The 25,096-nt window shown below is 47.3% G+C and overlaps 1 protein-coding gene across 8 annotated transcripts in view; it reads left to right on the top strand.

The window, feature by feature from the left end:
- The window catches only part of ITGA7 (integrin subunit alpha 7), an 80,039-nt gene that overhangs the window by 32,082 nt on the left and 22,861 nt on the right, over nucleotides 1-25,096 (top strand). For 3 of the 8 annotated variants that reach the window (XM_053302549.1, XM_053302551.1, XM_053302552.1), the window contains exons 2-7: nucleotides 7,193-7,320; nucleotides 8,545-8,624; nucleotides 10,699-10,954; nucleotides 12,883-13,005; nucleotides 13,478-13,597; nucleotides 20,507-20,714. In XM_053302549.1, the coding sequence (XP_053158524.1) occupies nucleotides 7,193-7,320; nucleotides 8,545-8,624; nucleotides 10,699-10,954; nucleotides 12,883-13,005; nucleotides 13,478-13,597; nucleotides 20,507-20,714 (915 nt within the window). Of the gene's footprint in view, nucleotides 1-7,192; nucleotides 7,321-8,544; nucleotides 8,647-10,698; nucleotides 10,955-12,882; nucleotides 13,006-13,477; nucleotides 13,598-20,506; nucleotides 20,715-25,096 lie in introns of those variants that run through there. The other 5 variants (XM_053302554.1, XM_053302557.1, XM_053302553.1 and 2 more) reach the window with 3 other exon arrangements.

Raw genomic sequence — 25,096 nt, 5'->3', positions numbered from 1 at the left:
TTTTGTAAACTATCCTAGGAATGCTGTTTAAGGTGCAGTTTGTGTGTGTGTGTGTGTGCTGAAAACTTCAGTAATCCAAATTTTGTGTCAGCTGCAAGATTTTTGCATGGGATCTCAATTGTTTAGCAGTCCTAGACATGACTTCTGGTTCTATATATCTGCCCTCTCTAGTCTTTTGCATGGGATATCAGACTAGTTATTAGAGACTCTGTCTCATCTCATCAATCTCAAAAAGGGTATTATAGAAATGGGAAAAGTGCAGAAGAAGGCAGCCAAAATGATCAGGGGTCTGCAGCACCTTCCTTGAGAGGTAAGGCTACAATATTTGAGGCTTTTTTGTTTTTTGGGGGAAAGCAACTAAGAGGAGACATTATAGAGGCAGTGGCGCACCTCGGTCGAAAATCAGCCCGGACCGGAAGGGCTCCAGAGGGCCCCCTCCGCAGTGAGCCCCCCCCCTAATTTTTAAAAAAATACCTGCCGCTGTCCAACCGCTGCTCCTGTCTCTGGAGGGGGGACTCCCCAGAGCCCCACCGCTGCCCCATGCCCACCACACCACTGCCCCACTGATATTTGCCATTTGCACGGCCAGGGGTGGGTGGGGGATGAGCCGAGCAGGCCTCCCTCGTGGTGGCGGCAGAGGGCGCAGTGGCTGGTGGGCCTGGCAAGGAAAGGTCACGGCCTTGCTGGAGACCAGCTTGGTCTCCTGGCTCTTGCTCCTACAGGGGTGCCTGGACAGACAGGCCTGTGCCTGCCGCCACCATGGGGGAGGCCTGCTCAGCTCACCTCTCACCTCCTCAGCCGCACAAATGGCAAATATCGGCACAGCGGAGCAGCTACGTGCTGGGTGCAGGGCAGTGGCGGGGCAGCAGCAGGGCTCTGGGGAGGCCCCCCTGAACATTTAGAGGCCCCGCAGGAGGCCACAGACCAGATCCCCAAGGTCTGTGGCTAAGAGTACCTCTGTATAGAGGTTTATAAAATGATGCCTGATGTGGAGAGAGATTGGGAGAAGTTTTTCTCCTTCTCTCACAACACTAGAACCCCAGGGGTCATCCCATGAAACTGATGGACAGGAAATTTAGGACCAGGAAAAGGAAGTAATTTTACACAGTGCATAATTAATCTATGGAATTCTCTGCCATGGGATGTGGTGATGGCCATTAACTTAGATGGCTTTAAAAGGGACTTGGACAAATACATGAACGATAGATTACCAATGGCTACTAGTCTTCTTGATGGCTATAGGTTACCTCCAGGTTCAGGTGAAGGGTGTCTTTGAATAGCAGTTGCAAGGCAGAAACGAACGGCAGGAGAAGGGGCATGCCTTAATCTGTTTGTGAGCTTTCCAGAGGCATCTGGTGGGCCACTGTAAGAAACTGGATGCTGGACCAGATAGCCCTGATCCAGCAAGGCTCTTATGTTCACTGGACAACCTCAATTCTTATGGGCTGTGTGTGTGTGTGTGTGTGTGTGTGTGTGTGTGTGTGTGTGTGTGTGACTAATCTGGAATCAAGATGTCTTTGCAAGTACGGAGAGATGGGGGATTCAGATGAGCCTTGCCTCCAGCTTCTCTTGTGCCCAATAGCCAGGAAACTTGGCAAAAGTTAGCACTGGATGCGGTGTGGTTGCAGCTGTTCAGCATGCACATTATTGTATTGGCCATTGTGCGTAGGTGGATGCCTTGTTCCAAGAAAAAAAGGGGGAATTGCCAGGACCTGTGGTAACCCATCACTCTTTGCCATTTTAAAACATTCCATTGTTAGGTCTTTTCCTATCTGGGAAAGCCACCCCTATCTGGGAAGTCCCTGTCCTGGCAAGCACAATAAGTTGGAATCCGACACTCTGCTTGACTCTCTTGGGGAAACCCGTTTTGAAAAGACACACACTGCTGCATCCCATCCTTTTGGCGATCTTCATGGAAAAATCTGCCCAGAAGCCATGATGATCCAGTGGGAAGAGCATCTGGCCCTTGTGGAGGGAAAGCAGGATGTTGGGTGCGGGGAGAAAGAAGAGGCCTCTACTAGCTTCCTTCCCCAAAGGCTTGGATTTTCACAAGGGTTGGCAGAGAGCGAAGGCCCTTTGAAACATCAGTATTCACCATGGAGCCCTGTGGGCCATAGTAGGGTGGTGGTGGTGGGGGATGGATCACGAGGGTTACAACAGCGAATTCTTCTGGTTTCAGTTTCTATTTTAGGCAGTAAGGGTAAGATAACAAAGGTCCAGCAGAGTCAGGGGACTGGGATAGAGAGATATCCCTTGAAAGCATGTGTGGCTGCCAGGGCTAGAACGGGAAGCCCAGAGCTCTGTGTGCAGCTGCCCCTTGTGGTAAGACACCAGAACTACAGGCTAGAGCACCTTCCTGGGCACTGAAGGGGAGTGACTGTGTCTTCCCAGGCTGACTCTGTTGGTTCTCCTCAACAGGACGGTTTCCTGCACAGGCAGAGACTATGCCTGGGCAACGATAATCTTTCCTGGCTCTTGTCTTCTTCCTTGGCTTGACCCTGGCTCCCACCTGAGGGCTCAACTCTAACTGGTGCACAAGAGCATCCAATAAGGAATGTCTGGATGGAACCTTTCCTCTCTAAGGGGACTTTCCTTTCTAGGCTTTGATCTATTTCTAGTCCTCTTCAGGTGTTCAAACATGTGCATGGAGAGTGGGGGCTGGGGCTGGCTTGGTTAGCCATGCCCCCCATCCCTCCACCCCCACCGAAATGCTCCTGGTTCATACCTCCCTGCTCTTCCTGCATTTAAGGCTTATCTGCAGAGGCAAGCCTGAACTCTCCCTATGTTTGGAACTCTCTGAATGGCCTGCAGACAAGCACTGAATGCAGAGAGAGTAGGAGGCACAGCCACAGCGCATCAGTGTGTGTGTGACTAGCCACTGTTCTCCCATTTCCTCTCTCCCTGGATTGAGGCTAAATGCCTGAAGAGGGCTTAAATCAGTAATGAGTGCAGCTTGTTCTTCTCTACAGTGTTTAGAGTCCAGCCAGCAGTAAATCTTTAATAATTAAAAATATATATATAACAATAATAAACTTTATTTGTTAGCCACCGCACAAAAATTTGTTCTCTGCGTGGCTCACAACACCACAACAGTGAAAACATCCAATTAAAACACACAACACAAAAATTACAATAGAAATTATAATACAAAACATTTTAAAACTTAAAAATCATTTTTTAAAAAGCCTGAGTGAACAGAAAGGTCTTTACCTGGTATCTAAAAGAACAAAGTGTCAATGCCAGGCGAGTCTCACTGGGGAGGCTATTCCTATTCCATAGACAGAGTGCCACCACCGAAAAGGCCCTCTTAGGGCCTCATTGCAGCAGGTCTCACTACACACACACACACACACACACACACACACACACACACACACACACGTGTTCTAGTCCTTTTAGGAGTATTGTATCTGCCCATCCGGATTTCCATCATGCTTTCCAAGTATATGGAAAGTAATGTAGTGACTTTCCATATACTGGGACGTTTGCTAAGAAACTGATAAATGTTGCTTGGGCAATTGGGTTCCAATAGCTTCTACTCCACTATTCTCACAGATAACCAAAACAGTTTATAATAAAATATGCATCATTGTGCAATCATCTCACTTTTATAAACAAATACTTTGAAATTATACGTATTTTGTTGTTGATGATGCTCTGTGCACATGCACATGTACAAAATCATATCATTGTGCTCCATTTTAATTAACAGTGATTGCCCACTGGTGATATTACTAGCTGGTATAGTAATATATTGTATACTCCGTGTTAGTACACATGGATCAGAGTTTCCATGTTTGTCAACAGGGTATATACAAATTGGAATGAAGCCCACTCTTCTGTCATTCAAGAAGCCTGATGATGGTTATGACAGGGTGGACAAGGAGTGTTAAGAAACAGCTAGTCCTCATTAAGCAAGCTTGAGTATGTGTCTTGTGGTTGCTGACAAAGAACAGTGTAAAATTTAATGGCTTCAAGAAGAATGGGTTCAGCATGGGATCTTATGTTATTGAATCTAGTTCTTGTCTATGAGGAAAAAGTTGTTTTGATCATTAAGGCAAGCATGAAATGGCTTTGGTGAGCTGGTCCAAGTATACATCATGACCCTGATGAAGAATGCCAGGAACTGGGGAGGGAGTGACAGCTGCACTGGACATCCAGGAACAGGTGATGCATGTAAACTTTGTGGTCAGAGACTTGTTACAGTGGAAGAAGCGTGTGCTTTGCACATTAAGTTGCTGGAAGAGGGCTTGCAAGTTCTCCCCCTCTCTGCAGCTCTCTACTTCCCCTCTCACTCCCCACAAAACTGCCTTTCATTTCCTCTTGAACTAATTGGTATTTTCATTAAGCACATTAATGTCATCCTCTCACCAGAATTCAAGGTCACTCCGGCACAGCATATGGGGAGGGGAGTCAGGGAGGCTCAACTGACTCTGCAGAAATTGGGTCCCTTGATGCTTTCTAGCCTCCTTTGTTTCCTTTTCCCTTGTCCCTATTTGTATGATCCTTGTGTTGGAAAGTAATTTGCTGCCCTCACCTCCTTTCTCAAAAGTCTGTTTAACCCACAGCAAACTCTTCCCTGGACCGTTAAAAATCAGTTTCCAGTTAACTCTTCCCAATCCCCTCCTCATTATTCCTGTATTTATTTATTATATAAATATCTGTTTAAAAAAAAAACCCGAGAGAAGGATTTCTTCATATAAATAATGTTAGTGCAATGATAAAGAAGCTTAAAATGGACTATGAAACAATTAAATATGCCTGTATTCGGCTTGCAATCCTACACACATTGACTTGTGGGTAAGTCCCACTGAACACAGTGGGGACTACTTCTGAGTTGTAATAATGTAATAATGATGTAATAATGTAATAATGTAAATGTAAGTGTAATAATGATGATGATGATGGTGAGTTGCATAGAATGCATAGAATTGTGCTGCACAACTGTGAGGATAAGCTTGAAAATGCATTGGCAAGTTAAACTATATCTTACGTTAGAGGTCTGCGACTGGAACTCACAGTGTAATTTTCTTCTTGCAAAGGCAACCACAGGCGGGCCCAATTTATATTAGGACTGTGGTGCAGGGAGAGAAGGAGTCAGCTCTTTGCCTCACATTGATTTCTTGACTTAAATCACCCTCAGAAGCTACTGTTAGCCACAGGGGAAAACATCTAAACAATGCGTACATTATGCAAAATAAGTGCATATCTAAAAAGTTGGCCTCATGCAAATTATATATGTATATGTCATGGAATCCAGTTTTTATTCAAGTATGATTTTAATTACCCGGGCACAGCGTTTTTTGCACAAAATATTTACTCAGCCCCTAAAGGCCTCAGAGCTTTATCTTGCTTAATCACTCCCTTGGGAGGACAATCTAACAGAGAAGTGCCCTAGATAACTGTTACAAATCACTTTAATGACACTTTCCCTTTAGAAATGAATTCTTATCTCATTTATCTCCTGTGAAGGAGTGTAGTTAATTAAAGCCTTTGTCTCAAAGCAGCTCACTGTTGGGGGGGGGGGAATGCTGAATCATCCCTTTTCCTTGAAAACTCACCCAACACCTGATGAGAAACAAGCTTCCTGCGATCCTGTCTCTCAAGGGTCTGCAGTTATTCCATGTGAGAAACCTCCATGCTGTCTTTGACCATGGTGTTTTCCAGACTAGACCCTACAATGGGGTCAGGATGAATCTCAGAAATGTGCTTCCACACTTCCTGTGTCGTGACACTGCAGTCCCTACGTGGACAGCAGGGTGCCGTTCACATTTCCAATGCCTTGTTGCAAATTTAATCACTATTTTTTAGAGCAAGGACACCAAGGACGTTGCATATCCAGCGTGAAAAAGTTGCTGGGGTTTTTGGGTTGTTAGTTGCTGTGAGACTGCTCCCCCTGCTGTTTACGGCCCGAATGCGACTTGCCCAGTGGAGGCATTTTGCTGCTAATGAGCAGCTAGTCTGGAAAGCGCCCATGAGGGAGCAAAAACTCCATGCCCCTCACTAAGCCTTTCAGCATGCATTTCTCTCCAACAAAGACCACCCTTGTTCCTAGAATTCCCAGCAACTGCTCTCTAGGTCCCACCTACCTGGTATACTGATTGACTGCCCTGGAGTTCACCAGCCTGTCAGTCGAGACAAGGGCTCACTCCCTGTTAACTCTTTAGAGGGAGGGGAGGCTGATCACTACAAGGCGGTAAGGCGGAGAGATGGTGACTTTCTCGAGGCTGTGTTCATCATGACTGACCCTTTGCAACTGAATAGACTATCTCTGTATTCTATACATTCTTATCTGCTGTACAATATTTACCTTCTTCCTATATTGCCCTTACTGCGTCTTACAACAAAGTCTGATTAACCAATATGCTGAAGGCTAAACTAGGAATCCTGTTGTCATCTAATAAATTGTTTCCCAAAATTTTTAAAATCTGGTGGTAAACCTAAATAATATATATGGCTTCCCAACAGAGACTAGCTTTCACCCTTGTGCACTGGGAGGAGTTGACACCGACTCAACGGTGCAGTCTTTTGGCGCTGACTCAAAGCGAGTCAGTATAGCAATACCATTTGGGAAACACTGGGATTATCTGGAATTATTTCAGTGTGACAAGTTTTCATCTTGCTCCCTCTTTCTTAAAAAGAGACCATAGTGGCTGTTCCTTCATCATGAACTGGGTGGCGGGGGGAGTATCTCTTGTGGGCATAAAGGGCTGCTTGGGTGGTACAAAATGCTGCCATACGGCACATGATTTCAGGGACTGGCCTCTATGAGCTGAACAGAACCAAATGAGAGGAGTGAGTGGGTGGGTGTTGGCATGCATGCATTTCATGCCTGCCTTTGTATATAAATGTCAGAAAAAGAGAAAATTGTAGTGGATGTGACTGAATGTGGCTTAGTTTAGGACAACAAGATTTTTTTTTTTAGGGCAACAAGATTTTTTATTGAACCAACAAACTACTAAAGCATACAGTATGTTACCAAAGCACAATTATATACAAAGTGGTTGTTTGTACATCATATATACAAAGATTTACACACAAGGAGGACTGAATGTGAATGCAGGAAAATGTGCAAAACGGAAAAAGATTGCACATTGAATGGCCACCTCCAGGAAAGTGATAGGTATTGTATACCCTCCGAGCTCCAACTCTGCGCCCCCCCTAAAACTCTGTTTTGCTCTCTTTCTTTCAGGCTGCTAGCTGGAGCGCCACAGGCTGCCGCTTTGCCCGGTCAAAAGGCAAGCAGGACTGGCGGGTTGTATGCCTGCCCCCTCACCCATGAGATTAATGACTGCAAGCGCGTGAACATCGACGAGGGAGGTAGGGGAGTGGCACGGCTGTGCCCGGGTGAAACAAACCCCTCCCATGCCATCATACTAGATTATTCATTGTCTGGGTCTATATCCGGGTTCAACTCGTTTGGAAACTGGGATGGATAAGGACCTGCATGGCTTCATGTGAGCCTCTCCAGGCTTGCCAAAGTCTAAACCTCTCACCTATTCTCAGCCAGTGCCAGAGCCTGAGCCTGGAATATGTGGGATCAAATCATCAATATCAAATCATCAAAAGAATGCCTCTGAGCACATGCAAAATGACTGAGTACCCCCAGCACAGTACCTCCAGTGACTGTTGCTGGTGTCTATCTTATGTTTCTTTTTAGATTGTGAGCCCTTTGGGGACAGGGAGCCATCTTATTTATTTGTTATTTCTGTGTAAACCGCCCTGAGCCATTTTTGGAAGGGCGGTATAGAAACTGAATTAATAATAATAATAATAATAATAATAATAATAATAATAATAAATTATTTAATTTCCCCTTCCTGTTATATAACCACCCTCTGTTCTCACGTTCTGGCATCACAGACAAATGGCATGGCTTCCAAATATATTTGAGCACCAGCACCTCAGAAACTTAGCATGTCATACTGAAACAAGTCTAAGTTAGGAGCTCTAACTCTCTTCTGCATCACTTGTGTTACAACCTGTGCCAACTGGGGGGATGATATGGAGCAGTGTTTCTCAACGTTTTTGGAGTCATGGGCTGGTACATTATTCATGCGCCATTTCCTGGACCAGCAGTTAGTAAGGGGGTCTCTCCCTTTCTAGGAAGTGAAATGAACATTATCCAGCAGCAAGGGCTGCCTGGAAATGAGCTCTGGAGAGCTTCCGGTGGCACCTGCCAGCCCAAAATTGTTTTTTTGGGGGGGCATGATTTTTTATTAGTGATGCCTCACGGACCGGTACCCAATGCCTCACGGACCGGCGCTGGTCCACGAACCAGTGGTTGAGAAACACTGATATGGAGTATCCTTGTAGACACCTCTGGATCCTAGCACAGAGTCTGCATATTACCTGTAGTAGAGCACCATGTCCTCTTGTTACATAGGAGTTCCCGACAGCTGCCCATCACTTTGCTCACCTCTTCTTGGGCCACAGGGTTTAAAGGAGCACGTCCTGTGTGTCCTGTGCAGTGGGCGGGGTAGGATAGAACCTCCGCTCCAACTTGGGACTGACTCTCTTGATCTTTTCTCCCACACCTTACAGTTGATCTGAAGAGGGAGAGCAAGGAGAACCAATGGCTGGGCGTCACCGTCAAGAGCCAGGGCCCCGGCGGCAAGATCGTGGTCAGTGGCCATGGCTGGATGGGTGGGTGGTCACTCTGTTCATCCCTTGGGGTTTGGATTGTTGCAAAGTGGTAGACTGCTCAGTTCTGTTCTCAGGGTTTGGGGAAACATTTCGTGGATTAATGTGGGAAGTGATGAATTGGTGGGCAGGGCTGCCTAGAGGGATCTGGAAGGAGCCATTTCAAGTTGTTTGTGGCAGAGAGAGGAAGTAGGCTCTGAGGTGTGTGTATATGGAGAGGTTTGGCAGAGAGCAGGGAGTTCTTTCTCAGCTGTGTTTTTAACAAAAGGAAAACAGGGCTGGGTACTCCTGGAGGGAGCTATCCAGGGTGTGCCTTCTTTCTGCACTGTTCACACAATCCTTCATGTGCAATAAGACATTCCCCACTTCTTTCACATAAGAAGGATCAGTAAGAGAGGCTCTCTGCTCTGCTCCCTATGAATAAATTGTTCCAGAGTAAGGGGTTGTGATTTTATACAGAGGCATACGTACTTCTGTGCTCTCTCATCACTTTGACTCATGTCTCGGAGAGAACAATACAGGTGTCAATGTGTTTTAAAGGCTTATTAATCAGAAATAGCTGCTCATATCAATATAGCTTCTGTCTGAGCCAATTCACACAACTGGAAAAACCTTGTGATATGTCCTGCTAGCATGCGATGGAAAAACCTCCCTGAGCCACTTTTGCAAGGACGGGTATCGAAATCAAACAGATAGATAGATAGACAGATAGATAAGATAGGCTAATTCTTTTCACAGATATGCTTGCTTTCCATGCAGGGAGCTTTATTTTAAAGGGAGAATTCAGACATGGAATCAGGGGGTCCAGAGCTTGCATTGAATCAGGGATCAGGCCTAGTGAGCAATCCAGGACTGTGTGTGCACTCAGGTCCCAAAGCCCTCTTCAGCCAACATCCCAGCAACATCCCAGCGGAATCAGGCCTCAGGATTAGCTATGCCTGCATAAACAATAGGATCCTGGCCTTCTGCCCTTGTCTGGTCAAAACAGAACCTGCCTACCTGCTAGTCTCCACGTCTATGCTCCAGTTCCATGTATTGTCTGCAGGGCCCTAGGTTGGAGAAGATGGACCTTGAGTCTGCTTCCCGGCATGACTGCAATAGCCCTGGACAGTGGCCTGCCTCTGGCATAAATAATTCCTCACCTGCAGCATGAAACGGACCCTTTCTACGCTTGTCCAGAATGTCCAGTGCTTAGCTCACATGTCTCTCTCCCATAGTGATATGAAAGCACCATCTCTGCAAATGGAGCACAGACATCTCTGATGGTTGAGCTTTGGACGTTCTGAACAAGCGGAAAGATCAAGGAAGCATAACTTTCTTGTATATTCTTGGTCCCCTTCTCTGCTTTGTAAAATATCCAAAGTCATTTTTAGTTTCTCATTATTTGGATACGTGAGAACAGCAGCACATACTAGACTTCAAATAATTCCGCTACTTATTGCCCACAATGCACTGGAAAGACCCACCACAGGAAAAACTTAGATTGGTGAAATAACAAGTACAAGATCCAATGATTGTCTCTGGTTACCTAGGTCCATCTGGGTCTACGACTGTTGAAGCTCACTGAGGTGAGGCCCAACACAGGCTTCTGCTGCAAAAGTGAAACTGTTCTTCCCAGTACCTCACATGGCTTGTTGCATCCTGAGGCCCTCTGGGCTTGCCTCTTAAAGAGGCCGTACTCAGCATGGAATGTTCACTTTCATCTTATTTTGTGCAAAGCATGGGCATATCTTGAGTATGTAAGACAGTATGTAAGACACTTCAAATTTTGGTCACAATCCCATAAACCCTTATCCAGTGACCTTTTGCCCTCAGGTAATGTTACCCCAGATTTGATTTACCCAGGGATAAATAGGTTCATATGGTCATATGCTGAGGCACGGAATTCATTTCTGCTAAGATACAGCAAGGGAGCAGTTAAGTCATCACAGCAGCAGTTAACGTTTAATGTGACTGTCAACCTTTTCAGGTCAGTTTTGTGCAGGAATGCCAGTAGGCAGGATACTTTTTAATCAACTCCCTACTCTGTCCTTTCCCCTGCTCCATGTATCCTAGACCTGCGCCCACTTGTATGAAGCACGGAATCGAGTAAATGAATCTCTAGAGACCAGGGATGTGATTGGCCGCTGCTACGTCCTCAGCGAGGGACTTCAAGTCGCTGATGACCTGGATGGTGGCGAGTGGAAATTCTGCGAAGGGCGACCCCAGGGGCATGATCGCTTTGGCTTCTGCCAGCAGGGGGTGGCAACTGGCTTCACTTCAGATAGGCATTATATCATCTTTGGGGCCCCTGGCACCTACAACTGGAAGGGTAAGCTGGCAAACATTGCCTAGGGTGAGGGCAGGGGGGCGGGTTTAGTAAATTGCACCCAGCCTTATCATTGGCCACACAGCTCAGCCATGCTGCATCTGTATTTGGAAGTTGCAGTAGCCTCTGGTCGGACAATGGAGGCCCACCAACTCTCCCAGAGGTGGGGAATGGAGCATCATGGCCCTTGGCGCCACTCTTGTCATCATAAAGTGGCACTCTTGTGTCCACATCTTTGCCTTGGGAAGGTGTCCAAGTTACACGTCTTGCCCCGATAGGATGTCTGTGTCCAGGTAGCTGGAGCCAAGAACTCTGTGAAGGAGCTGTTGAACCGACAATGTTAGGCTGCCTTTGAATGGAGGGTTTGTATAAGAGCCCCGAGCCCCACCCCTTTCTGGAGCTTAGTTTGGCCCTGATCCAAAGCAGGAGTCTGAGCTGGCCTCCTCCCACTCCCAAGTAAACCCACTGTGAGGGAAGTCCTGAGCAGTCAGGCGAGCATATTAAGAACATAAGAACAGCCCTGCTGGATCAGGCCCAAGACCTATCTAGTCCAGCACCCTGTTTCCCACAGTGGCCCACCAAATGCCTCTGAGAAGCCCAATGGCAAGCGGTGAGTGCTGGAGTTTGGCCTGGGCATAGTGTTGCCTCTGTTCCTGGATCTCAAGGGTGATGGAGGGGATTTTAGGGACAGGGCAGGAGCTGCACTGGAGGAGCACCTGGGCCCCCAGGGCTCTTCTGAGGAGGTAATTGTAGGAGGGGACATGAGCTTTGGGTCTGTTGAATCCAGGGCCCTTTCATAAGGGCCATGGATCTCATCTGCGGTGTGACCTCCCCTCCTCCAAGACAGTCTCCTTCTGGTTGGATTCTGGGTGGCTCCTGACACGTGACATGCTTGACCGCTACAGGCAGACTTGCACTTCTGTGCCAGATGGAAGAGACAGTGTGTGTGCCCCTGTGTTGCTGATGAGCATAACCACCTAGAAGTGCTCCCTGGGAAGGCTAGCAGGATTGATCATGGACTCCCTAGCAGGCAGGGGAGCTGGTGGGTATATCAGAAGCAAATCCACCATTTGTGACATTGGGCTACACTGATGGGCATGGTCATATATGCGCCATCTCTTGACCACTTGGAGCATCCAATGAGCATATCATTTATTTTATTATTTATATATGCCAAATAATATATAAATAATATAACATATGCCAAACATCACCCTCATCCCAGTTCTGAGTGCCTAGAAATGTGTCCATAAAACAATAGATACTTCCGCTCTTGTATTAGGGATGTGCACGGAACCAGCTCCCTTCAAGCCGATGGTGGGGTGGGGGTGGTTTTAAGGATGGGGGAGGGTGCACTTACACACACACATCCACGCTTCCCGCTCCGGCGCTCTGTGTTTAATAGTCCAGCGGGGCAGCAGCGTACCTCCTTGCCGCCCCATTGTTTCTCTGACCGGAAGTGACTGGAAGTGCCATGCACGTGCGTTGTGGGTGGGCAGGCGCACGTTGTGCATGCATGTGACATGTGTGCACCCACCCGTGGCATGTGCACATGTGCACAGCACTTCTGTCAGGGAAACAACAGGATGGCAAGGAGGTATGTTGCCGCCCTGCTGGACTATTTATGCACAGAGCGCTGTAGGGGGCAGCACGGTGGTGGTGGGGGGAGTGCACTCTCCCGTCCTTAAAGCCACCCCCGTGTTCGAACCAGTTCAACGGGGGTTCACGAACCGGTTCACGGGGGTTCCGAACCTGTTCAGCGTTCTAAGAATAGAACGCTGAACAGGTTCATGCACATCCCTATCTTGTATGAGGCAAACTGAATCACATGTTCATCCGAGAGGCATTGCCCTTGGACCGTGCTGTGAGGCTGTGTATCTTCCCTGAAACTTCTCACCCTACCAACCATTAACAGGTATTTGGTTTGGCAGGGACCGTGAGGGCAGAGATGAGTGGCTTGAATTTGAGTCGCTACGACGATGGGCCGTATGAAGCCGGGGGAGAAAAGGACCAGGATCCCTCGCTCATCCCCTTGCCTGCCAACAGCTACCTTGGTATGGGGTTGCGCCCAGCAGGGCCAAGCACCACAGAGCAACCAGATAGGCCACCACAGGGCCAGGTATGGGTATTATAAGTCGTAGTAGTAGTAGTGTTGGTGAGTGGGATCCTGAGCCTAACTAAGAACATATCTTAAGGGGATTCTGGTTTGAAAAATGTCTATAAATGCAATCAGTAAACCATTAGCAGTTGGCTGAAAACACAGCCCTCAGCTGAAACCCTCCTTCTCTGCTCTGGACCTCATGGGGTAAAACTTGGCAAAACAGATGGGATTCATTGGCAATAGTTCTGACGGAGAGCCATAGAAAGGTCGTGCTAGAAGGGACCTAGCTAGGGGATGATGTCATAGGACCGTGACCCTGTTCCTGTCCAGTGCTCTGTGGTGCTCCCTTGGCTGGGTGTCAAGAGTCCTTATAGTGCTAACCCTTTCTCTCTTTCTCTCTTTCTTTCCTTTCATTGGCCTTGCAGGGATATTGTTTGTGACAAACATTGATAGCTCAGACCCTGACCAGCTGGTCTATAAAACGCCAGAGCCCAGTGAACGGGTCCCCGGGAATGTTGGAGACGTGGCCCAGAATAGCTACTTAGGTTTGTAAGGTGTTGGTGTGCCCGTCTCAGTGATTTCTGCCTCTCGCCCCTTCCCCTGGAAATCCCTCCCCTTCCCCAGCAATCTTTAGCTAGTTTCTGTTGTTTTCCCCACTCTGTTGTGTTTTGTTACTTCTTTCCCAGAAGACAAGTGGAGTTAAAGAGTCCTGCTCCTCTCGACCAGCAGAGGGCTCTGTTCACAGCTCCTACAGTGGCTGCAGTAATAAGGCAGGAATATTTGGGGTGCAGCGGGGCAGAGTCTAGAGCTGCAGATTTGCTCCTGCAATAGGCACACTATTTCAGTAGCTAGGATAGGAAGATCTGGGAGAAGCAATTCTTTACATGGCTTAGTACTGATTGACCTATATCTTCAATTTGTCTCAGAAACCATTATTAGCATCAATAACTCAGGCATCAAAAGTGATGTGGAGATAAAAATAAATAGTATAATTCTATATTTCAAAAACTTAGAAAAGGAGAAGTGAAGAAATATGACAGGCTTTTTGCATAGGAGGACATCACCTGCTCTGCACTAAAGGGGAAAAAAAATCCAAATGTACTCAAAAGAAATTACAATATTCCTGCAGATAGGCTTGTGTTGCACAGTTTTTCTCAGTGGATATGTTTTATTTATACCCAATACCAGAGCTTGGAAATTTGGATTTATTTGTTTTTTGTTTTTACCAAGGAGCACATTGGAAGTGGAAAGAGAGTTATTATGTGAGAGGCTGTAAACATGCATGGGAACAGGAGGATAGCATGGATCCATGGAGGAGGGACAGACAGCAGTGAAGGAGAGGCCTGGGTTTAGTCACAGGCGCTTTGCCCTGCTCACATTAACACCTTTTGCAGGGATTGCTATTGCAAAACAAATCCTTGCAGCAGCCGTGAGAACTTGAAACCTGGGGCACAATGTAGTCAAAGTGAAGCACCTTTAGGCCCCATAGTCTGCAATGTGAGAGATCTGAGCACATGCTTCGTTCCCTCACTTACGAGTGCTTAACTTTGACTGGACTGTGTTCTTGCTGCTAAAGAAATGAAAGCTGAGATCCTTGGGAATTTGTGTCAGATTCCAGATGATGCATGACATTTTGCACAAAGGAAATGGCAGCAGGCAAATTGCCCAGGATAGAAATAGCAGCTTTGCACACATGCACTCACATGCTCACCCCTACACAAACATTGTACACAGACTCCGAGCCAGTGAATGTTTGGGGAGAGCATGTGGTAGAGTGGTCCGGGGAGTGTAACTCTCCAAAACACAGAGAAGAGATGGCGTTTTGAATGCTTCTCCACATCATAAACTGCTCACATGTGGGAAGTTGGGACATGAGGAAGAAAGATGGGCCAGCACCATTCTAGTTCCCATACAAAGGGGATGTCTAACTTGGGGGAGATTTCTGGCATGTGATCCCCAGCCTGAAATGGGGCAGCCCCTGGATCACTGTACTGTGCTTTTTCCCAAATGGAGAACATTTCCACATAGTGGAGCAGCGAGTGGGGGTCATCATGCTTGAAATTGATTTACCATGTGGATGACCCCAGCCAAGAAGTGGAAATTAGGAAACTATACTGAGTCAAACGACCATTGGCCCATTTAGCTCAGAATGGTGTACAGGGCTGCTCATCTTCAGCCCTCCAGCTGTTTTTGGACTACAACTCCCATAATCCCCAGCCACAATGCCCAGCAGTCAAGGATGATGGGAGTTGTAGGTAAACATCTGCAGGCGGGCCGAAGTTGAGCAGCCAGTTGACTGGCAGTTGCTCTACAGGGTTTCAGACAAAAGTCTTTCCCCCAGTCATTTCATCTCCTTCCTGGAGATGCAGCAGGGAGAGAAACCTGAGACCTCCTCCAGCATGCAGAGCATACAAAGCAGGTTGAGCTTGAGCCCCATCACAGGCAGAGTCCCTAAACATACCTGTCATTGGCTTCAGCTTGTTTCCCTAGCCCATGCTGTTTGTACCGGATCCCAAATGGAGTCACTGATTTATTGATGGCATTTCTTGATCTAATCCCTTTGTCCAGGAGCTCAGGCACCCTTAGCAATGTGTTTCTACTTATAACTGAGTGCTTCTGGCAGGGGCATAGCTACAATTGGGCATGGTGGGTGGAGGGGTGAGGGGCAAATGACCCAGTGCCCCTGAGGGTTGGTGGCCTGCTGGCTGGGTGGAAGTGGGGGAGGCAGGGACCCATCTTCCCCTTTTGTCCCAAGGCTCATTCCAACCTTGCTATACTCCTGGCTTCTGGAGTGCAGATGAGCTCCAAAATGATTTGCGTGCTTGTGCAAGAGTACCTGCACTTTGGAAGTGTGGGGACTAGCGCAGCATTGGCACTGGTGTTAGCAGCACCCCTGCTGTGTTAGTCAGGATGTCAGCCACTGTTTCTGGCTGTAAAGGGCCAACTTCTTGATTTCATAGCTAACAGCCACAGATAGGCCCATGCCCTTTGAGTGCTCTCTTAGCATTCAGTGGCCCTGCCATACACTAATTCCACACAGTGAAAAGTTGCCCCCCTTTTGCTTTTGACATTGGACGACATTGAGTGCTAATGTTTTGAGTGAATACTTTCCCTCGGTAGCTCTTGCCAAGATCCCCCATGTCATTCCCTATTAACCTTCAGCCCCAACTTTGTTCCAGTCTCCACCATGTGTGTGACCACCATTCCCATCCCTGTGTCTATGGGGCAGGCATCAGGAGAACATTCTCGGCATGGGTGGTGGCTGGGACATCCACATCCTTGGTGGGTTTCAGGATAGGCTGAAGGATTAGCTAACCAGTGTCAATGAAATGTCGGAAGCGGAGCCATGACTGCAAAAGTGGTTTAAACTCTTCTGTGTGGACACGGAATTTACTCCTGTCTCTGAAGATATGCACGTTTGGACTTGGCCAGCACCAGCATGGGTGACTGCCTTTGAAGTCTGTGCTGGTTCCCAGTACCAGAAGCACTGCGGTTGAACTACGAACTACGAATATCTGTATACTGCTCTTCAACCAAATTCTCAAAGCAGCTTATACAGAAAAAGAGACAATGAATAAGAGGGCTCCCTGTCCTCAAAGGGCTCACAACAGAAAAAGAAACATCAGGCAGATACCAGCAACAGCCACTGGAGGGATGCTGTTTTGGGGCTGGATAGGGCCAGTTGCTCTCCCCCTGCTAAAAATAAGAGAATCACCACTTTAGCAGTGTCTCCTTACCCAGTTAGCAGGGGATGAAGAGCAGGGTTTTTCAAATGTAACTAATAAAAAAATGTGAAAGGGGATTGCCTCCCACCCCTATTTCAGGGGGCTCATGTCCTTCAGCTTGTGGTCCCTCTTTGGCAACTGGCTCTGGCAATGAGTGGAAAGCCAGTTACCTCCTCCAAGAGGCCCTTCCACCAAGTCCAGCTGCCTCTCCTGCTTCTCCTGTGTGCGACTTTCAATATCTGGGAAGGTGGAGGACATGTGGAGGTGGGCGGGTCTCTCCCCCCACTCCCCTCAACCACGGCTGGGGGCAACTGGAGGGCAGTGAGGGATGTTTAGCAACAGCCAGCCATGGTGCTGACATGGTGGAGAAGGCCATGTCCTTCCGAGGGCCAGGTTTGGCCTCAGAGCACCAGTGGCTGACTGATCCCTACCGGAAACCCTGAGCAGGAAGCCTCCTTTGCAAGGAGCGGAGTGTGGCTGGGTGGGTCACTCGCAGGCTGAGGGCAGGAGCTGGGAAGGTCAGCAGCCGAGGCTGGAGGGGAAACGGCTGTTTATAAGGCTGAGGGAACATGTTGCCACCAGTCTCTGTGCAGCCTCTCTTTGGGGAGCACAGAGAGGAAAGCTTAAAAGGAGGAGGAGGAGGAGAGGAGGCGGGGAGGAACACGGAGGGGTTGTGAGTGGTGGGGGAAGAGGCAGAGTGTATGCTGTGGGCACTAGCCCTTAGGGGAGCCGGGAGCAGCCCTTTTGCAGTTGCCTGTCCCTTCCTTGTTGCATGGTGTTTGTGCTGAGTTTTGCATGGTCTCTGTGCTGCTTGTGCTCGCTTGCATGCCTGCTACTAAAAGTGGGGGGAAGGGCATTTGTTGTTCACTGCTGATCCCATTGTGCCCTATGCAAAAAAAACCACAATTCCTTGTTTAGCCCATCATATGTTCCCCACCTCCGAATGCATCAGACCCTCCTGGAATTTCAGTGGGCTGATCACCAAACAAAATAGGGCTGGACGCCATCCTCATACTGGATGCTGAAAAGGAATGGGATATCAGAATCTCATTTCTCTGCCCAAATTACAGAAATCTGCTAGACGTAGGGCTCAGTTGCTGGCTGAGGCCAGAAAGAGAGGTTGGCGGGATACTGAAAAGAAGAAAGCCATCCTGACCAAAGAATCCCTGACCTAGGTCTCTCACAGATGGAACATCGGAAGCTGCCATATACTGAGTCGGACCATTGGTCTATTTAGCTCAGTATTGTCTACCCAGACTGGCAGCGGCTTCTCCAAGGTTGAAGGCAGGAATCTCTCTCAGCCCTATCTTGGGGAAGCTAGAGAGGAAACTTGGAACCTTCTGCTCTTCCCAGAGCAGCTTCATCCCGTGAGGGGAATATCTTCCAGTGCTCACACTTCTAGTCTCCCATTCATATGCAGCCAGGGCGGACCCTGCTTAGCTAAGGGGACAAGGCTATCACAAGACCAGCTCTCCTCTGGCCAAAGGTGGCTCCAGGGGGAGGCAAGGAGGGCACTCCCTCCCTCAGACAAAGAGTTTGCCCCCCTGATCTGCCCTCCTGTTTCTGTTTCAGACATCTAACATGTGGAACACAGCTCACCCACCCAAGAAATGCACTTTGCCCCTTCTGTCCCCCCCACCCCCAGTGCTACCACTTCTTCAGTTGCCTGCTTCCAGATCTGGTTTCCTTCCTTCCCTCCCTGCTCCTTCCCAGAAGTATGCACTCCTTTGCATGGAGTCCCTTTGCTTCTCAGAGCTCCCTATTCTGCCCCTCACAACATATCACACTCTTCTCCCACCTCCAGACTGGATGATCCCTGCCTGAAGCTATGCCCAGAGTTGGGCAGTTTCTAGTTTTGGGGCCGCAAGTGGCTTTTTCTCTGCTGTTCAGTTGCCCTCCAGCTTTGATCTTGGCTCTTTAAGAGATATTTTAGAGGTATCCAATGGCTTGCAGTACAGTTTTCACCCTACCAATCCACTACGCTTCATTGCTGTTCCTGAAGAATAGTTCCGGGGGGGATTCAAAAGCTTGCCCACTACTTTATGCAACATGTTAATTGGTCCTAATGAAGGTATTTATTGCCCTCTGTGGCTTTTGGAAGGCTCCTGACGCAGGCTTTTCCATTTCATTTCTCCTTCCCATTTCAAGTTCCATGCACTGCTATGGCTAAGAGAATGGAATCCAACTGACCCTAAGGGGAGAAAGACTAAGGAGCAGAGAGGAGCTGCCGTCAAGGAGCCCCCTCCCCAGTAAGGCCCAAGGACTGGCTTTTGGGCAGAGTCTCCCATGGGCCATGTCAAGAACAGAAGCCCCCTTTTTCTCCTCCTCCTCTCCAGATTTCAGAGCAGACCCCCATCCTGCCGCTCCCCAGTCCATCCCTGTTATGGGTCCAAGGGGAGGCTGCATAATTTAGGAGTGTTTACATTCTTGGCTAGAGGCCATCCCTCAGCCCTGGACTTTCTCCCACATCCCTGGAGGCAGGGAAAGAGAGAGAGAGAGAGAGAGAGAGAGAGAGAGAGAGAGAGAGAGAGAGAGAGAGAACACAGGATCATTTGATTTTAACTTGTCCTTAATTCACCCTTGAGATAGATTGGTGAGCCATGGGGGCGGGGGCAACCCCTTTCTCTCCTGCTGTTTCTGCAGGTAATTAAGATGTCTGACTGTTCCAAAGGGGGCCCTCTCAAATGTTTCTCATTTGGATAAGTCAACTGATTGACATATACCCAGACTTTAAACTGCCCTTTGCAGCACTGAGGTTTAACAAAAACAGCAGATCTTTGGCCACAAAAGAACAAACAAATCAGAAGGATGGGCTATGTTAAAACTGGCCAGTAGTAGACACCTGCTTCTAGTTTGTAGGTGTTTCCTGATCCCTGGCTAGAGTCCCCCCCCCCCCCGAAAAAGCCCATTTCTTGTCTTCTTGTCTTCCCCTATGCCTCATCATGATTGCCTTGCCCATTTAGCCATCAGTTCACACTCTCCTTATGAATTTACAAACGGACCATCTAGTACTTGATCTCTGTGGCAGATTTGTAGCAAGTCAAGTCCAGAGTATGAGAAAGTGGCACTGTAGTGCACACTGTAGTAGTACCTGTGCAGCCTACCGAGTTCACGGAGTCAGAAAGCAGGCAGTATTGCATCACTGGAAAGGCAGCCAAGTCTCTTGTTCTGTCTCTATGCCATAGCCAGGCCCACATACACTCCCTGCTCCTGAATAGGCATGTTCACAGACCCCAGCTGCTGATGAAACCCACATGATAAGCTGGCTGCCCATTAGCTCCTCCCATAAAGGAACCTGATGTGCAATTCCAAATCTAACCAGCAGAGAGTGCTGATGATACAGCCATTCCCACCCAGGCCACCTGGGATGAGTGAAAGCAAGAGGGGAAGAAGGAAAACAAACCAAGTTTGCCCATGTCATGGAAATGTATTTCTTTATTCATCTGCATGTGGGTTTTGAGTGGTTTCCCTCATATGAGTCATTGTGAAACTAATCACAACTTCCATTTAAACTAACAAATAGTTTTTAAGCCTTTGTAGAGCTTATAAGTTGTCTTCTGTATGTGTCTTGATTGTGGAAATCAGGAGCGGAAACAATATTGATTTATCCTGATTTTTAAGCTGATCTTATAATTTGGTAACTGTAAGTTTGGGCAATCTGCTAATACTAACGCTGTTAGCAATGACACAGTTCTCTCCAATAACTAATGTGCTTTTCTCTTACTCCAGGTTTTTCTCTGGATTCTGGAGTGGGGATTACTCGGAAGGACGAGCTGAGTTTTGTAACAGGGGCACCCCGGGCCAACCACACTGGGGCAGTGGTGATCCTGCACCAGGACAATGTCAACCGCTTAGTGCCTGAGGTTATCATCCCAGGAGAGAAACTCACCTCCTCTTTTGGCTATTCTGTCGCTGTGGTGGACCTCAATCACGATGGGTGAGTGTAATATGAGATGGAGAGAGAGTATCCTCTGCCTGAATGGTACTTGGATATCTTCTGAGGACAGGGTCTTTCTTGTACCCACTCGGTCCCATTGGGATGACTGAAAGGAGCACACTGCCTATTCTCTGTTGAAGATGCTATCCTGGTTGCCTTGAGCCATTTTGGGCCTGTGTTTTGGGTAACCGGACTTACTAGCAGGAGTAAGTTGGATAATGGAACTTACAGTCTTGGGGGGGGGGGATAAGGGATATGGGAGAAGTTGTGCTTACAGTATGCTTCTGTGATTGCACCCCACAAGTGAAACATTCAGTAACAGCAGCAGAATTCAGCATCCTAGCATTCCTTCTCTTTCTGTAGCAGGATCTAGTTGTTGCAACTGCAAAGATAAGTGCCGACATCCTGACTAAGGTTGCACATGTGCAGCTAAAAAAGGTAGTGCTAGGTGTCCCAGCTTCTGAAGCATGGGTGCTTGTGCACAGTGGGGGAGAGGGCAATTTTCACTTTATGGAGAAGGAAGCACTCTGTGTGACTCTGATGTCGGTCCCTGTGGACCACACAATCTTCTTTCCAGATGATGATATATTCAATTTTTTGTTGCTGATTTCTGTGGGAAATGTGGCTGGGGATCCAAATGATGCACAGTCTCTCCTAGATTTCTTAGTCACAATTAGCCCTCCAATCCATGAAAAAAGAGACTGTGCTTTTACGCTGACATGAATGTGGAAGGTAGAAGATTCCAGAAGGAAGAAAAAATGGGATGGATCATTGTGCAGCTTGGAAAGTGTGGTTGTCTTCCTTTATAGTGATGTACGAGTACTAGAGTTGCCATGCCCCCCGAAATTCTGGGTTTCACCCGGATTTTAAGCATCTCACCTGGATTGCTTAGCCCATCCAGATTTGCCTGGATTTCAGCTTTCATTTTTTTTAAAAAATAACATAAAATAAAAGCTAAGCTCTAGCCCTAGTTATGGAGCAAAACATGGAGTCACTATTCTGCTCAAAAATTATTTTCAAGCCAATTTACATAAATTTACAAATTAGGCACATGGATTTGGAAAGCCAGAATATGGCAACCCCTAACAGGTACTCCCTCATGCAATCCTCAGGAAACTACTTCCAGGTCACATGGAGCAGTTCTGGGGAAAGGGGGATTGGTGAAAATTGCTCCCCACCACCTGTGAGCAGCACACATGTTTCAGAAGTAGGGACGCTAGCACTGTGCATCTTCTTTAACTGCCCTTTTTTAGCTGCATTAGTCCAGAGGTTGATCAAGCTTAAAAAATTGTCCATACGTACCTGGTGAAAATAATGTTATGCAGAGGCGTATCTAGGGAACATAGCGCCCAGGGCAAACACTGAAATTGCGCCCCTTGTCCAAACATCTGACACCCATCTTTCAGATAACTTCACCATAATATCAGCTCAAAAATACAAGTCAAGCTTGTTAATCTTTTAATATTTCAAAAACTATTTAGCAGTGGACGTAGCCAGACCAAAAAATGCTGGAAAACTACAAATTTCAGTATTCTGGGGCTCATGAAATACCCAAATACTATGTGGAGGTGTACTTGGAAAACTAAACAGAAGTGCCTGTATCTCTACTATGTATTGTAGCATCACCATTACATAAGTTTTAAAAATCAATGGAGAATTTGACTTTTCCCAGATACTCTGAAAATAATTAAAGGATATGCAGAGTAAACTGAGTCACTGCTTGGAATATATTCTAGTATTTCAGAAAGACAGTTAAAATGAGAGAAAGAGAGCAAGAAACTCCCAGTGGGCCTTAATAATACGGATTTCACACTGATTCAGAGACGAACTCACAATTAATAACCATATTATTAAGACATCACATTTAACTCACTTATCACAAGAAGCAAAGTAAGAGCAAATGAATACAATCCTAGCTCATAAACTTCAGCTCATTATTCACAAGCCCTGATTCTCTGTACATAGTGCCAATCTGAATATGTGTACAGTGTCTTATATTATATTAATTTTTTAAAAAATTTTTTACCTGTAGCCCCTTCAGGGGGCTTCCTAAAGGCCGGAGGGGTCTTCCCTCCCCCCGCTGGCCTCTAGGGCCTTGCAGGGACCAATTGAGCATGTGCGGTAGCCATTTTTAAAAATAATCTTTTTTAAAAAATGGCCACTGAAAACAAAATGGCCACCGTGCATGCTCAAATGACCTCTGCAAGGCCTGGCATGGCCTAGGGCCTCACAGAGACCATCTGAGCATGCACAGTGGTCATTTTGTTTTTGGCAGCCTTAAAAAAAATTAATTCTACAAAATGGTGCCCCCTTCAAGTGGCGCCCGGGGCACGTGCCCTGCCTGCCCCACCCCAGATACGCCCCTGATGTTATGGCCATTGCTTTGTCAGTTATATTGCTATTAATGGCTGCCTGATGTTTCCTCAGAGGCAACAAATGGCTGGGAGAGATCTGGAAATCTCTCTTGAGTGTTAGCTATCAGAGGAGTTTGGAGGAGGTGACCCCTGCCTCAGCTAAGGGAGTTTTTTTATAGCTGCTTCCCTCATAGACCCAAGGAAATCTTTTGTGGATTTAACAAAAGTTTTATTCAGCAAGAACTTCATTTTCTCCTCCTCCTTTTCCTCCCTTTTGCTTCTCCCCCACACTCTCTACAGGACTCCCCTTGGGACAAATGTCCAGAAAAACAAACTACAAGAGATAACTGGATAGTATAAAACAGGGGAGGGACTGATGTAAGGTGTGTGGTGGTTGTGGCAGGAGGGGAGAAGAAACAGCAGTTTTGTAACAGACTGGGAACCAAACTACACATTGCGTTAAGTGCAACATTGGCCACAGTGAACTTTTGTTTACTAGCCAATAGCAGCCACAGGTAGCGTCCCCAACAGTCCCGTATTATACGGGAAGTCCCATATCTGAGGCAAAAATCTCTTGTCCCGAATGGGATGCTGTTTTCCCATATTATTGGCAGAGCCTGGAGTTCTCCCTCATCCCTCAATGCTTCTGCATTGAGCCCTTTGAAGTCTGGGTGAATTATAATGTAAAAGAAACAACAAAGTTCACAAAAGACGCCCCAATTGCTCTGAAAACTTGCAGGAGGAATTGCCTGGTTTTACTGATGTCTTGCAAGTTGCTAATTGCTTATTTATCAAATGTAAATGGACCTACAGACTCCTGTTAACTGACTCACCACTTCTGGCAGATAAAAAAGCCTTTCAGTGAGGCTTTCAGTGGGGCAGGTGTGGGGATGTAGTGTGTGTAAACCTGGGGGGTTCTCTTAATTTTTTACCTGACACTTGCTCTATGTCTACGTGGGATGGTATGTGTGAAGAAGAAGCTTTGTGGCATCATAGGGCTTGTTTTGTTGTTGTTTTTACAAATGCATTGCTACTCAGGTTTCTAGGATGACCCCCACCCACAGATGACCCCACTCCCAAACCCCCCCCCCGCCCCCCACACTTGTGTCCCATATTCAGGCAATGGGATGTTGGCAGCCCTAGCCACAGGCATTATTTGACCCAACCAGTACTTTTCTCCTGAGGCAAATAGCAGCCGCAGGGGACCCAATCCAGATTGGGGCCACCATGGCAGGAACAAAAGGTTAAATAGCAATAGCAATAGCACTTACATTAATATACCGCTCTATAGCCGGAGCTCTCTAGGCGGTTTACAATGATTTTAGCATATTGCCCCCAACATTCTGGGTACTCATTTTACCGACCTCGGAAGGATGGAAGGCTGAGTCAACCTTGAGCCCCTGGTCAGGATTGAACTTGTAACCTTCTGGTTACAGGGCAGCAGTTTTACCACTGCGCCACCAGGGGCTCAGTGGTTAAAGCCCCTGCCCCATGCCTTAGAGTTTAAGAAAAGTTAAGCACCTTAGGGCCAAAGGTACATTTAATAGAACATGCAGTTTGGCTCTGAGGCGGATGCAGAAAAAGAACAGAAAGCTGAGGGACCTTGGGATTCAGAGAGATCCCTTGTTGGGGGTCTGATGTGGAGTCGTGGGTCACTTGCTGCTTGCCTTCCCTTACACTTTACTGGTATATTTGTCAATAAAGCAAATATTACTCAGATCCCCTTAAGCTTTCAGTGCTCTTTCTTCCAAAGGAAAGCAAACCATTGTAGGAAAGACCTTGGAATGTCTTTCAGCTCAGGGCAGGTGGAAGAGGAGAGGAGAGCTGATGTTATGGTAGCAAGCATGACTTGTCCCCATAGCTAAGCAGGGTCTGCCCTGGTTGCATATGAATGGGAGACTTGATGTGTGAGCACTGCAAGATATTCCCCTCAGGGGATGAAGCCGCTCTGGGAAGAGCAGAAGGTTCCAAGTTCCCTCCCTGGCAGCATCTCCAAGATAGGGCTGAGAGAGATTCCTGCCTGCAACC

Source organism: Hemicordylus capensis, chromosome 2, assembly GCF_027244095.1.
Source record: "Hemicordylus capensis ecotype Gifberg chromosome 2, rHemCap1.1.pri, whole genome shotgun sequence".
Taxonomy (NCBI): Eukaryota; Metazoa; Chordata; class Lepidosauria; order Squamata; family Cordylidae; genus Hemicordylus; species Hemicordylus capensis.
The sequence above is the reverse complement of the archived record's forward strand: the minus strand, read 5'-3'. Positions and strand labels throughout refer to the sequence as shown.